We start from the raw sequence: 13,277 nt of genomic DNA, 5'->3' as shown, positions 1-13,277 counted from the left end.
ACTCCACCCTTTTAAACTATAGATCCAGTTGTCTTTGCATAAGCTAGACATTGAAGAGATTTGCAAAAATGTAGTGATGCTACTCTTCTCACTAATTTTTTAAAATTTGGAAAAGATACTTATTTTTCATAAAAGTATGCTGTTTATGTTAATAGTAATCAGTTTACTACTGACACTTCTACTGGAATGAATAGACAAATATTTTTAAACAATTAGTTTTAATATCTAAGAAGGTATATATGGCCACATATAAACAACATAATTTTTAAGAGTGTGAAGGAGTCCTGAGACCGAAAATTTAAGAGCTGCTGCCCAGGTCACAGCTGAGGTCAGCTGGACCCTGAGAACACAGCTGCTTCTGCACAAAAACACCTCAGATGCAACAGATCCTTTTTCCCTCTGTCCCTCTTGTTAAACCTCACTGTTTTTCTCTGCACTTCTCCCTCCTCCTAGTATTAACTTTACAAGTCCACCTAACCCAGTGCCTGCTCCATGACAGACCCTCCCACAGTGAGAATTCAAATAGAAGATTCCATCACCAGCCTCACCCTCTGGTCCAGATGTTTGGGCACATCCAGTCCTGGCTTTTTGGACCCTTGTCGTGACCTTTGAGTTCCTGGTTGTGTCATCCTTCTTTTGAGTTGCCTGATCCACCACTTGGAGCTTCTCTTGGATTTCATCCCCAGGTGAGACTGTCCCTGGGCCAAATAGTGATTCATAAATAGCTTTGACTGGGGTCCCCAGTGGACCTCCTCCTCCCCATATTAGTGCCCTCCCTTCTCCTGGTCCCGGTCTCCACACTTGAGATCTCTGTACCCCTGTGCCCTGCTTTTCTCCTGCTGTTTCTCTCTGATTACATGTTTCTTCTTGTGGGCACCTTTGGTTTTCCTTCAAACTCACCATCTGACCTCACCCTCTGTACAACCTGTTGGAAGCAACCAGATAAATCTGGGGGAATCTCCAAGCCACAGGGCTTATTTCTTGATTCCTGTCTATGTGACCCCAGCCACCAGGAGGTGGCCAAATGGAGTAGAAATGGCCATGTGGTCTGTTTCCGTAGAGTAGGGACCTTATAAAGTATCTCTCCAGGTTCCCTCAGGGCCTAAGTGTGATACAGGAGCGATCCAAGGGTCCCTACCTGCCTCCCGTGGGGAAAGTACAAGGTATTGAAGAATTAAGAGGCAAGGGCCCTGGGATTGGGGGTGAGGTTGACACTAAGAGCATTTGCAATGCCGGTGGAGGGTGCCCAGTGAGTCTGCTTCATCGTGGAAGGAGGAGATCACAATTTTCACCGGCTGGGGACCTTAGGAGCTGATCCCCATAGGATGACCGTTGTCCAGTGAGCAAGGATATCTCTAGGACACCAGGGAGGACATACACGCAGCACAGCCATGCCCCTTCATGGCAGGTGAATGCCTGAGCTTCTCTCTACTCCCATGAATCACTTCCAGAGGAGGCAGGAGCTAAATGTTGGGAGGAGGTACCCAGAAGCGGCAGGGAGTTTAATCACGGAAATTACTGAATATTTACATAAAAGAGAATGAGACAAACTAAAAGAGCCTGAAAGTTGCCTTTAATTGGCACGTTTAATCTTGTTCCTGAATCATGAAAGTTTCAGAGAAAATGAGAACTCCTACAGAAAATAAAGAATACCTCTTTTTTTTTTTGCGTACAAAAAGTGTGGTATGTATATTTTCAGCATGACAAGTCGGTGTTCTTTTTTCCTTCAAATTTTGTCTCTCTTTCTAGTTGTTTTCAGCATTTTTAATAAAGGTGATTAATTAAATGTAAAATAATGTGACTGTTAAAAATATCCCTGTAAAAATTTTCATTTAAATACAATAGGAAGAAAGACAAATCTGGAAGGGCCTGGCATCTCCTACTCCTCTTGGTCACTTAGTGGAAGGAAGTCTCAGCAGAGCGGAGCTACACCAACAGAGCAGGCTGGTACCAACCCCAGAACCCCGGGGGCTCCCCCTTTCTAACAAGATCATTTATCTGACAGGGAGCATCTGCTGTTGCACAGTCACATGAATGTTCCTGCCCCCAGACCTATAAACGTGTAGAGCATTATGGGAGTGAGTGTCTCAGTACCAGGATGCTGGCCGTAGGGCAGACAGATCATCTATGCCTGCTCTAAGCTTAGAGTAATAAGAATTTGGAGGATGGTGTGGATTCTACTTCTCTGCTGTGAGATTCTCCTCCAATAATCCTTAGTTTATGTTGGCACCACGTGGTGCAAGTGGTATCTGTGACTCCTTTGCATAACACAATAATAAATTCATAAACTTTCATTTTTTTTTACTCAAGAAATAACTAATACCTCGTTTGTGCCTGGAGATTATCATCCAGCCAAGAAGAGACACATTGCGTAAGTAATAACAATAGAGAATGTGGAATCTTCCAAAAGGGTCAGTTCTGGGGGCTACAGAAACACACAGTGGGACCGACTTAGCTAATTGAAGGGTCAGGGGATGTCTTTTGAAGTAGACATTTAAGCCAACATCAGTGATGAATAGGAGATAGCCAAACATTTATGGGAAGTAGTGTAGGGTAAGACTGTTGCATTCAAAGAGAACAGCACATGCCAAGGATCAAAGGGAGAGAAATGAAATGAGAGGAATGGAAGTTTAGTGTGCTTGGCTGGAGGTTTGGGTGGAAAGAAGACAGAATTGGAGGGAAAGGGAAGGATTGGATTGGAGAGAGCTTTGACAATCACATGAAGAACTATGAACGTTATTCTGAGAGCCATAGGAGGCCATGTACAAGTTTTAAGCATGGGAATGAAATCACTAGACTGTAGTGTAGGAAGGAGGAGATAGAATCAACAGAACTTTGTCAATATTCTGAGGTAGATTATCAGGTAGTCAAGGATGACTTAGTTTTTGGCTTGGCAACTGGGTAACTCATTTCAAGTTCAATAAACTCCAAATTCCTGCCAAGAGCCTGGGGGCCTTACATGTTCTGGCCCTCTCTACCATCTCACCTTCTCCTTGCTTCATCATCACCGAACAACACCAGCCTTTCCCCTCAGCCTCAGTTCCTTCACACTGGTGAGTTCCTCTGCCTGGATCATCCAATCTGAAGGGACCTTCACTCCAAAGTGCAAATCACTATTGTAATCCTATCCTTTATTTTCTTTCATCTTCTCATCACTGTCTGAAATTACCTTGTTTATGTGGTTTCTGGCTTATTTTCTTTCTCTTCCTCAAACAGGATGTAAACTCTAGGAGCTTTCTTCTTTCTTTTTTTGCTTGATATCTTGCTTTCTCTCCTTTTAAAAAACTCTATTGGGGGCAGTTCCCATGGTCGAGTGGTTAAGTTCTCGTGTTCCACTTTGGCGGCCCAGGGTTTGCCAGTTAGGGTCCTGGGTGTGGACCTAGCACCACTCAACAAGCCATGCTGAGGTGGCATCCCACATAGAAGAACAAGAAGGACAAACAACTAGGATATAAAACTATGTCCTGGGGCTTTGGGGAGAGAAAAAAAAGAGAAAGATTGGCAATAGATGTTAACTCAGGGCCAATCTTCCTCACCACCACCACCAACAAAAAAACCACCTCTATTGTTAGCTCTCAGAATGGATATACACAGAATTAGTGTTCTCTGCATGTTTGTTGAGCAAAGATCTGAAGACTAGAAGACTAGGTTTTAGGGGAAGAAGATGAATCAATTTTGGACATATTTAGATCAGAGTGTCTATAGGAGACTTGCAACAAAGATGACCAGTAAGCAGTTGGCTGTATGTTTCTTAAAGACAAATCTGAGTTGGAGGTGTAGATTTGGGAGTCATCAGCATAGAGGTGGTGATTGAAGTCTTGAGAGTGGTTGACAAAGCTCATGGAGTGTGAGTTGAATAACGTGAGTAGTTTATACTAAACCAAGAAGGAACGTAGAGAACACACACAATGTGGCAACAGGCCATTGACTTAAATGTGGAATGAGGGAGAGAGCAGCTTGTCTTTCCTCCTTACCCAGGAAGACCACTTACCTTTGGGTAAAAGGCAGAAAACTAAAATATTTTTATGAAATACCTTAAAAGGTACTGTTGGTACAAGGCACCAACTCTGTGATTTTGGGTGCTGGAATCATGATAAGGGTAAACCAAGTCAGGGAAAAGGAGCTTTATGCCATTGACTTGGGCCGCCACCTGTTGCTCCGTGTCCTCCTTTTAGCAATAATGTCTATGTATGCTATCACCTCCCTTTCATTATTCAACCCACTGCAGCTGGCTTCTTCCTCCATTACCACTAAAAGTGCCCTTGAGTTTTCCAGTGACACCTTGTGGCCAAACCCAAGGTCCTCTTCTTTGAATTTTGTCTTGATTTACAGATGTGCTGTCTCCTGGCGCACCTCCCTCCTCACTGGTCTCTTCCTCTCAGTCTGCTTTGCTGGATTCCTCTTCTAATGGGATTTCTGAGAGCAGGGCTACATCCTGGGTTCTCTTCTCTCTCCCCATGGATCTGGATACCTTCATTTTGCTGATGACTCTTATATTTCTATCTTTGGACCAAATTTTTTATTGAGTGCCAGATTGGCATATTGTGGGGAAAATTAAACTTCCCTAAATCCTCAGTGCTTCTGTAAAAAGCCCTAGCCTTCTGAGATACAGAAATGTGTACAGAATAAAGATAGGGGATGTTTGCTTTCACTTTCCTTAGAAACATTTTACTTTTCACATACCGTGAGAATTAGATCTGTAGCTATTTGCCTAGTTAATTGCTCTGAGCTAAAAGAATAACAAAACTTCTCCTCTCCTGAGATTGCCAAAAGGTTACAGCCAGGGCTAGGTTCCTGGGTTAAGACCCAAAGTGTAAGGAATATTGGAGCTTTCTCTCCTTAGGTAATTACATGTCAAAAGGAATGAAGCCCAGAACTTGGAGACATCTCTGTAAAAGCCTGAGACACCAGGGGTTTCTCTGGCTCTTGGAAAGCTGCATTTAAATTCCAAAAGATTAGGGTGAGAACCTAGGATCTTTTCAATCCTATATCAAAGCAGCACACTTATTTAAAAATTTTAATCCTTTCAGGAGGGGAGGAGGATGGCTGTCCTTGTTCTGTATATAAACAGAAAATCCATCATTCTCCATTCCTTGTCTATGGGCTGTAATCTGCCCCTCACTAGAGAGATTCCATCAGCTCTCTTCTCGTTGCCTACTGGTCTGTGTGTAGGGGATAGATGCTGCAATGTTACTCTGGCTATTAAGCTGATTGTGAATATCAACAAAGAATTCTTTTCTCTGACCCAGGTGCCTCGTGTTTCTACAGTAGTCATATATATAAAGAACATGACAATGCAAGTAGGGTAACATCTCAGGCCCTCCACAGTTCTTGGCAAAGCACATACCTGGCACAACAGCATAGATGGCTAGCACAAATCCTGAGACGGACAGGTCAAAAGTGGAATTCTAGAGTTTCCTCCCAAATATATTTGTATCCCACTCAGCAATGGGCACCACCATTCACCCAGCCATTCAAGCCAGAAATTGAAGAGCAAGCCTTGATTTCTCCCTCTCTCATCCTCAGCTTCCAACTTATCAAGTCCTGTCAACTCTACCTCCAAACTGATCTTGGGTTGGCTCTCTTCTCTCTATCTCCACGGCCAGATCTGACTCCAGGTTAGTATTAGCTGTCATGGCATCTGCCCCCCAAATGGTTTCCTCGCTTCCCTTCTTTTCTATTTCCAACTTGTTCTTTACACTGCACCAAAATTTGGCTTGTCAAGTTTAAAACTGGATCATGCCACTTCACTGATTAGATCTCTTCAATGGCTCCCCATTGCATTTAGAATAAAATTCAGCTCCCCACACTGACCTACACGCATGAGAAGTCTCCAGTCTCCTCTTGTAGTCTCGTCTTACCTTTCGGGAGGCTTTTTTTCTGATATCTCTTCTTTGGAATTGACCACACATTTCTTTTTCTTTTCTTTCCTAAAAAGAAAGGATACAGATCATCTTTTATAGCTACAAGCATAGATCTGCCAAACTTATATGTCAACAATTTTCGGTTTTTACTTTTGGTCTTCAAACCATAGTGGCTAGGAAGTCATTGGTGACCTTAGGTGATGCTGCTTCATGGTGTAATGAGGGGAGAAGAAATTCTAAAGTGGCAGAGGAGAGAGACATGAGGAAATGGAGACATTGCGTTTAGGTAACTCATTTCTAGAAGTTTGGTTGTGAAATGGAAGGGAGAACTATGGAGGCAGTTGAAGAGAGATGAGGATCAAGATAAAGTCCCTTTTATGAGCTATAATGGGCTTAGGCATTGGCTGAATGCAGATCTTTGTGAGAGGAAGATGTTGAATTCTCGAGAGAGAGAAGGGATCATGGATACTATCAGGTAGAAGTAGAAGGATTGCCTTGGAGAGAAGGACAGTACTGGAGGGGAGGGGACAGGTGCAGTTAGGGCTTGTAGGGTTGGGAGCAGCAAGTGATTCCCATTTGATGTCTTCCTATGAAGTAGGAGGAAAAGTCATCTCTTGAGGAAAAAAGAGGTGGTGAGGGGTTCAGAGGTTTGAAAAAAAGAGCTCAGGGTCTGAAAGTATCATTGCACTTCGTGGAATTGTCACACACGTGGAAGGATCATTTTCGCTGGAATCATGAAGACACAGTGGGTTCACTCTGCCCTACTATGCGACTCTCCCCAGCAGTGCCTGCTCTCAGATACAGTGTGCAGAAAGTAGATAATAGATTCTTCCACACTGGCCAGAGAGTTATAGGAAAAGACAGAAAGGCAAGGCAGCTTAAGATATTGGCAATGGGTTACTAAAATGCTGGATCTTGGACTCTAAGCTGGTAAGAAGGGGCGTGAAGAAAGGCAGATGATGGATTGGAAAAGGGAAAGGCCAGTGGTCATCTAAGTGAGGTTAATGGACAGCTACAGAGGGAATAAATTATAAGGAAGAGATCAGGCGCGGATATTTTTAAATTAATTTTTTAAGATTGGGCTGAGGAGGAGATATCAGAAGTTGAACGATAGCTGCAGAAGAAGCAAGCTTCAAGGACAGGTGTGAAAAAAATGAATTGTTAAATTAATTATTGGGGAGTTGAGCCAGGGTTGAATGAAGAAAGGGCCTGTGGATTGCATTTGGGTACAGAGGCCAAGAATGGGTGGAGGAAGGAGTCATTGGAATGAGATTTGAGAGGTCAGGGTATTGGATGGGCCTGTTACCCACGTATACCTCGAAGGTGTCCAGGAAGATGGCAGGACTTGAAGTGACAGAAAAACTCTAAGTGAGCCGTGAGGTCTGCTGGGGCATGGAGGGGAACAACAGATGATAGTGATGAAGAGGGAGTGAGTGTTTCACTTGAATGGTTAAGCCTCAAAGGAGAGGATCAGGGAGCAAGCGGCTGGCTGGGGGCAGTGGGTAACAAGGGGTGGACATCCAACCTACCTTCTACCATGAGGAGACTGATAGCAGAGAATATGCAGCCTTGTCTTAAGAGGAAGCAGAGTCCTCTCTGGGAAACAACTTTCAGTTAAAGAGGGAGGAGCAACTAACCCTCCAAGAAGTTGTGGCTATAGGAGACTTTGATGATTTCTGAACAGGCAGTTCCAATGAGTGCATATTTCAATGGTCCTAAATGCCTTCCCACTTCCCTATAATTTTCATGAAGGCCTTAGAGGAAGATGCAATGAATCGGCATTGCAGAAACAAACTGTACGGGCATCTTGACAATAATCACATAATGGGTACATATGACAAGATATAATCGGAAGAACAGAATGCAGCTCCAAATTCACCCTCCAGACATCTCCAGGACAAAGGCAATCATTACCTTTCTTTGTGGGAGGTGTGCTGGATGCCTCCTGGGGCTCTTCTGCATCATTTGGTTCAGGAGAATCATCTTGTATCACTGACAGAAGAAATAGAATTCATTTCAGAGCTCAGAAAGGGCTGGAGAGAAAGTGCCAAGGGAGATCAATGGGAGACCCAGGAGGGTGATGAGTGTGTGTAGACAGGGCTGGGAACCTGCCAGCTTGCAGGGTTGCCTTGATTTGACCAACTTGTGTCATCGTGACCTGTGTGACCATCACAGTGAAACAGGGAACAATTGCTCCACACAGAAGGCTCAGTTTGGCCCATTTAGAGAGATTCCTCTTACTCAGTGGAAGAGAAGTACAAGGGCTGTCAACAGCCTTCACTCAGGGAATGAAGCTGAGAGCAGTGTGTGTTGTGACCTTTAATTCTGATGGCCACAATGAAGGGAATGTCTCTGCCACATGAAAAATACATGCTATTGCCTAGATGTCTGTGAATGGATATTTGCTGTATCTGTGATTATTTAATCTTGAGAAAGAGTGAAGGAGGCTACGTGCCTTACATGTTTGCATGTACAAAGACTGATGAAGAAAGCAGGAGCTAGCCTGTAGTTGCTAGCAAGTGTTAACAGCAAAGGTAGACAAAGTTCGGCTAGTTTTTGCTGCACTAAGAAAGTCAGAAGGACTTGAAGCCATAACAAATAAAGGCCATCTCACAAAAGGCTGTCACCTTCTTGTTTACACAATGCTGTGAGATCTGTTTCAAATTCTGGCCTGCTTAGGAACAGGTCCCTGAGACAGGTAGCAAGCAGTCATTACACCTTTTAAATCATTTGTCGCATTTCAAATTATTTAAATAATATCTACTGATAAAAATCCAAACCATTTAGGGGCTGGGCTGGTGGTGTAGTAGTTATGCTTGTGCACTCTGCTTCGGCAGCCCAGGGTCCACAGGTTTGGATCCTAGGCATGGACCTAAGCACTGTTCATCAAGCCACGCTGTGGCAGCATCCCACGTAAAAAATAGAAGAAGATTGGCACAGATGTTTGCTCAGCAACAATCTCCCTCAAGCAAAAAGAGGAGGATTGCCAACAGATGTTAGCTCAGAGCCAATCTTCCTCGCACACACACACACACAAAATCCAAACAACTTAGAAATGACGAGAGATGAAATTTCCCCACAGTCAGGGTGGGGGCTGGGAAGGAGGACCATCCATGTCAGGGGCAACAATTCAGTGCGAGGGCCACACCATGTTTTTGTTTGCTTTGCATTTTGATGGAGCAGTTTTGAGCTTTATCTTATTGAAGTGGCCTCCGAGAATGGCTGAGTCAAACAGTCCTGCCCTGACTCGATCCCTCGTCCTTTCCTTGACATCCTCCTGGCAGATGAATGTTCTCCCTTTGCAGACCCTGTAGTTGTGTTTGGAGTCCAAGTCCAGTGGATACTAGTGGGGCTCCCATCCCTTATCATCGGTGCTTCCCTCTCAGTCTACTTTTCCCGGACTCATCTCCCTTACCCTTCCTTGTGACTCTGTCTCCACTCAAGAATTCAGGTTTCCTGCTTGTCTAAGCTCTTGAGGACTAGGTGAGCAGCCAGAAGCTGGGCAAAGATGGCAATAGAGAGCAGAGAGCACTGTTCCTAGAAGGTCAGCATGGCTTCTGCTCTTGGAAGACACAAAAACTAAGGCGAACTTAACTCATCCAAATCACGTTTACCTTGCACTGGGCCTGAGGGAGCACAGGGCATTTCTTGAGTGTCTTCTTTGACTTTTATTTGGGGTTTCAGGTTGTCACTGGATGCTGAGCAGAGGAAGAAAGGAAATGTCAGATCCCAGGACCAGCAAGGAGGGACCAGAGGTAGAAGGAATGAGAACAATCTATTCCAGCCAGTAAAAATGATGGGGCCAACTGAACACCAAGGCCTGGTAAGGGTGGGAGAGAGTGGGAGAGTAAACAATCATTTCCTTTCAATTAGCTACTTATTAATTTAATAATGGTACTTATTTTTTTCTTTTGAAAATCTGGAAGATGGAATCTTCCATTGTTATTGGCTTCATGATTATGTTAATCTTATTTGGATGGTATGTATTAGAGGAGTGGAGGAAACATTTGGACCAAATAGGGCCCTTTAGTCTCAGTATTGAAGAGCTCAGAATCCATGATACCATTTTTGACAGCACCCAATAATCTTCCACTGTCATATTTAATGTAATCATAGTCTTTTATAATGATGGCTTGGGGGAGCTAAGGGACACAGTTTTAGAAGCTAAATCAGGTCCAGCAGACCTTTAAATATTTATCATCTTTTCCAATAATTTCAATAACATTATTCTTAGAATCCAAACCATATAAAAATGAATATGGGAGAAACTGAAAGGCCCCATAATCAGAGGGTGAGCAATCGGGTAAGGGTCACGATGAATGTATTGCAAAGTTACTTGCCAATTCAGAGCAGTGTGTTTGGTTGGACATGGCTGTTGGACATCCCAGCATCAGACTGGCTGTGGTGGTATCCTTGACAAGCAGTCCTGTGCCCAGTCAGTGCATCAGTCCTCTTCTGTTTCTTTCTTTTTTTTTTATCATACCCGGTTCTTTCTCCCAGGGTTCCTACCACAAGCCTCTAGGTTTGTGGGTGTGTGTTTTCCCTTCATGACCACCTCGAGCTAAACTAAGTCAGCCCCAAGCAACATCACCTTGCACAGTGGCAGGGGGAGTGCCAGGCATCTTGTGTGATTCTTCTTCATCATTTATGTGGGATGTTAGATTGTCATTGTTCATTGAAGAGAGGAATAAAAATCATTACAGGTTACAGGGACAGGGCACCAGGGAGAGGAGTGAATACTAAGAATGCCTGGGGCAGACAGAGCACCAAAACCCAAGGGCAGAGAGTACGGCTGTTCCAGGGGTGGGAAGCAGATGTTCTGGGCTCTAGGCCTACCCAGGCCCCTGGCAGTGCCTGTAATCCATCTTGGACAGGGCTGTGAATGGCAGGTGGGTGCATGGGAAGGACCAGATCAACAAAAAGATGGGACCCTGTGGTTCTAGACATGGTCCCAGGCACTCTAGGTGGGAGATGCACAGGTGTTGGACACGGTCTGTTTCTTACCTGGAGTGATCCTTTCTTCTTGGGCGACTTTTGGGCGAGCCACAGCAGGGCCAGAAGGGCTGGGTGGCTCATCCGGAATCTCAACACTGTGTTGTGTGGATGCTCCAGGCTCACTGACTCTGGGCGCACAGGGTGGGCCTTTCGGTGGAGGGTGTTGAGTTGGGGGCAGCGGCAGCAGGGCCTTGTGGGAGCTCCTTTCTGCTGGGTTGGCTGGGACTTCCAGGAGGATGGGCGTGGTTCTGCTCCCTCCTCCATAGGAAGTGACAACTGGGATTGGCAAAGGAGCACACATCAACACCCTGGAGACTCAGAATTATTTGGGGAAGGGGTTTGGCGTCTTTACTAAGCATGACTTCCAATAGGCCAGGGCATAGAGTTATTTATTGTCCCCCGGGTGCATAGATCCAATTCATCATCATCATTGTCCATTTTTGGCCTCCTTCTATTTTATGTATTTGATTTGGGCATCCAGTGCTATAGTAACGGCGTCTAATCTTGATCTAATACCAAAGTGGTTTTATATACAAAGTTGAGTTTGACTCTGTACCTAGGGATTTAATTTTCTTTAATTTTGGTTTCAGAATTTAGCCAATTATGTACAATGTTATAATTTTAACAGATGCCCCTGTTTAATAAATAAATATATGTATCACACCTTCCTGGAGCAAATAAGATAAATATAAACCCCTTAGCATGCTGTATTAGGACATTAACATTCTGGTTTCTGTTCATCTCTGCAGTCAGACTCCATGCCTCCAAGCCTTGCACCTTATGATCAGGCCACACCAAACTTTCCTCCCATCCCCAATCCCCAGGCCTTTGGCTTTCTGTATGCTGTTCCCCTGCATGGCCAGTGCTGGGCTTCTCTTATGATACTTCTCCATCATTTATTTCAGAAGTAAAATGGTCTCAATCAGTGAACAGAAAAAGGAAGGTAAGTTGGATTTTGGAGAGGAAGCCAGAACAAAATCACAGAGTTGCAGATCTGGAAAGATGCTTGAGCTCAGCCAGGCCAGAAGGGTACATCAGAGTGTGGTTCCTCTGGCTCTCAGACTTGCTTAGCTCTGCCTTTGAGAACACATTTCTCCCAGCACTGTCCCAAATGCTGCCAGGAGCATGGGCCCACATGCAGCTGTGCCTGCCTGGAGGAGGACTTTACTCTTTGGCTGCCCCTTTAGCTCAAGGAATCATTTCTTCCTTTTGGGAGGAGCCTCTTGATGGTAAAGTGTCAGAAAGCAGATGAAGAGCTGTCAACAGTGGTGACTACACTAATATAACATCTCAATCCAGTGCGATCTGCTCGTCCTCCCCCTGTGATTCTCAGATAACTGAACCATGTGCTTTGGCCAAAGTATTGTTCCTCAAACCTAAAATGATTTTAGTGCTGGTGTCTCATACCATTTTTGAAGCTCTCGAGAATTGTCTTCAGTTTGGGGTATTCACACAGGTTAATTCGGCTGAACAACATCTCCAGAAGTGACAGATTAAACGTCTTCTCCAATTTGGTGAGAATGTTGTACACCAGTCTGGATACAGGAACCTGATTGCTATGGGCTTCCAGAGATTCCTTAAAAAATGGAATGAAGGATTATTAGAAATGATTATAAAATGGAATGGAGGTTTATTAGACATTTTTGGTTTTCTAAGTTCTAAGAAGGCTGTTTTGCTCTTTTAAGAAGGAATTTGACATAAATTTATAGTCAACTTCTCTGATGTAGAGAAGTCTCAGTCCCACACATTTAATTTTGTAATTGCTCATATATTTGGATGGTTAGTCATAGGAATAAATAATTTAGCCTTCTTTAAAATAAGTCTGCTTTGTGAATCTTATTTTAGGTACATTTGAGGGAAGAGAGAAATTTTAATGAAGAAAAGGGGAGTCAGGGGCTGTGCTGTGTAATTAATTCTCTAAGGATCTGGGGTGGACTCCTCAGCAATGGACCTAATGGTTGGTCACAAGTGCCAATTCTGGTGATTGCTTGTTAGCCTCTGCTCTTTTTCTCTCTCTCAGACTTGAGATGACCTGAATGGGTTCCAGCCACAGAGAAATTATCCTAATAATTCCTCTTGATGAGAAGTTGGCCAGAAGAAGAAGCATGGCCAAAAGGAGAATTGATTGCAAAATACTTATTGAGTGCCTACAAGGCTCGTTGAGCTAGTCCTTGGGTACGGAGCAATAGATAAGATCAACATGGTGCTACCCATATTGGAGGAGGAGCACTGTCAGGTGGAGAAGATGGGCATTAAATAATAATCACTCAATTACCATTGAGAGAAGTGTTAGGAAGGGAAAGCACAGACTGCTATGAGAAAGAATATGAGGGGGTCTTAGTTAGACAAGTGGGTCAAGGAGGCCTCTCTGAGGATGACATCTGGGCTGTCATCTGAAGACAGGTTGGACTCAACCAG

General features: G+C 44.1%; 1 protein-coding gene across 3 annotated transcripts in view; it reads right to left on the bottom strand.

The window, feature by feature from the left end:
* Positions 1-13,277, bottom strand: part of SP110 (SP110 nuclear body protein) — a 43,611-nt gene that overhangs the window by 26,165 nt on the left and 4,169 nt on the right. For all 3 annotated transcript variants that reach the window (XM_070489448.1, XM_070489447.1, XM_070489449.1), the window contains exons 3-8: positions 12,267-12,435; positions 10,869-11,135; positions 9,479-9,562; positions 7,779-7,856; positions 5,862-5,930; positions 549-698 (exon numbers count right to left, since the gene is read on the bottom strand). In XM_070489448.1, the coding sequence (XP_070345549.1) occupies positions 549-698; positions 5,862-5,930; positions 7,779-7,856; positions 9,479-9,562; positions 10,869-11,135; positions 12,267-12,435 (817 nt within the window). The remainder of the gene's footprint in view (positions 1-548; positions 699-5,861; positions 5,931-7,778; positions 7,857-9,478; positions 9,563-10,868; positions 11,136-12,266; positions 12,436-13,277) is intronic.

Source organism: Equus asinus, chromosome 19 (assembly GCF_041296235.1).
Source record: "Equus asinus isolate D_3611 breed Donkey chromosome 19, EquAss-T2T_v2, whole genome shotgun sequence".
Lineage (NCBI taxonomy): Eukaryota > Metazoa > Chordata > Mammalia > Perissodactyla > Equidae > Equus > Equus asinus.
Note: the sequence above shows the minus strand (reverse complement) of the source record. Positions and strands in the feature narration are given on the sequence as shown.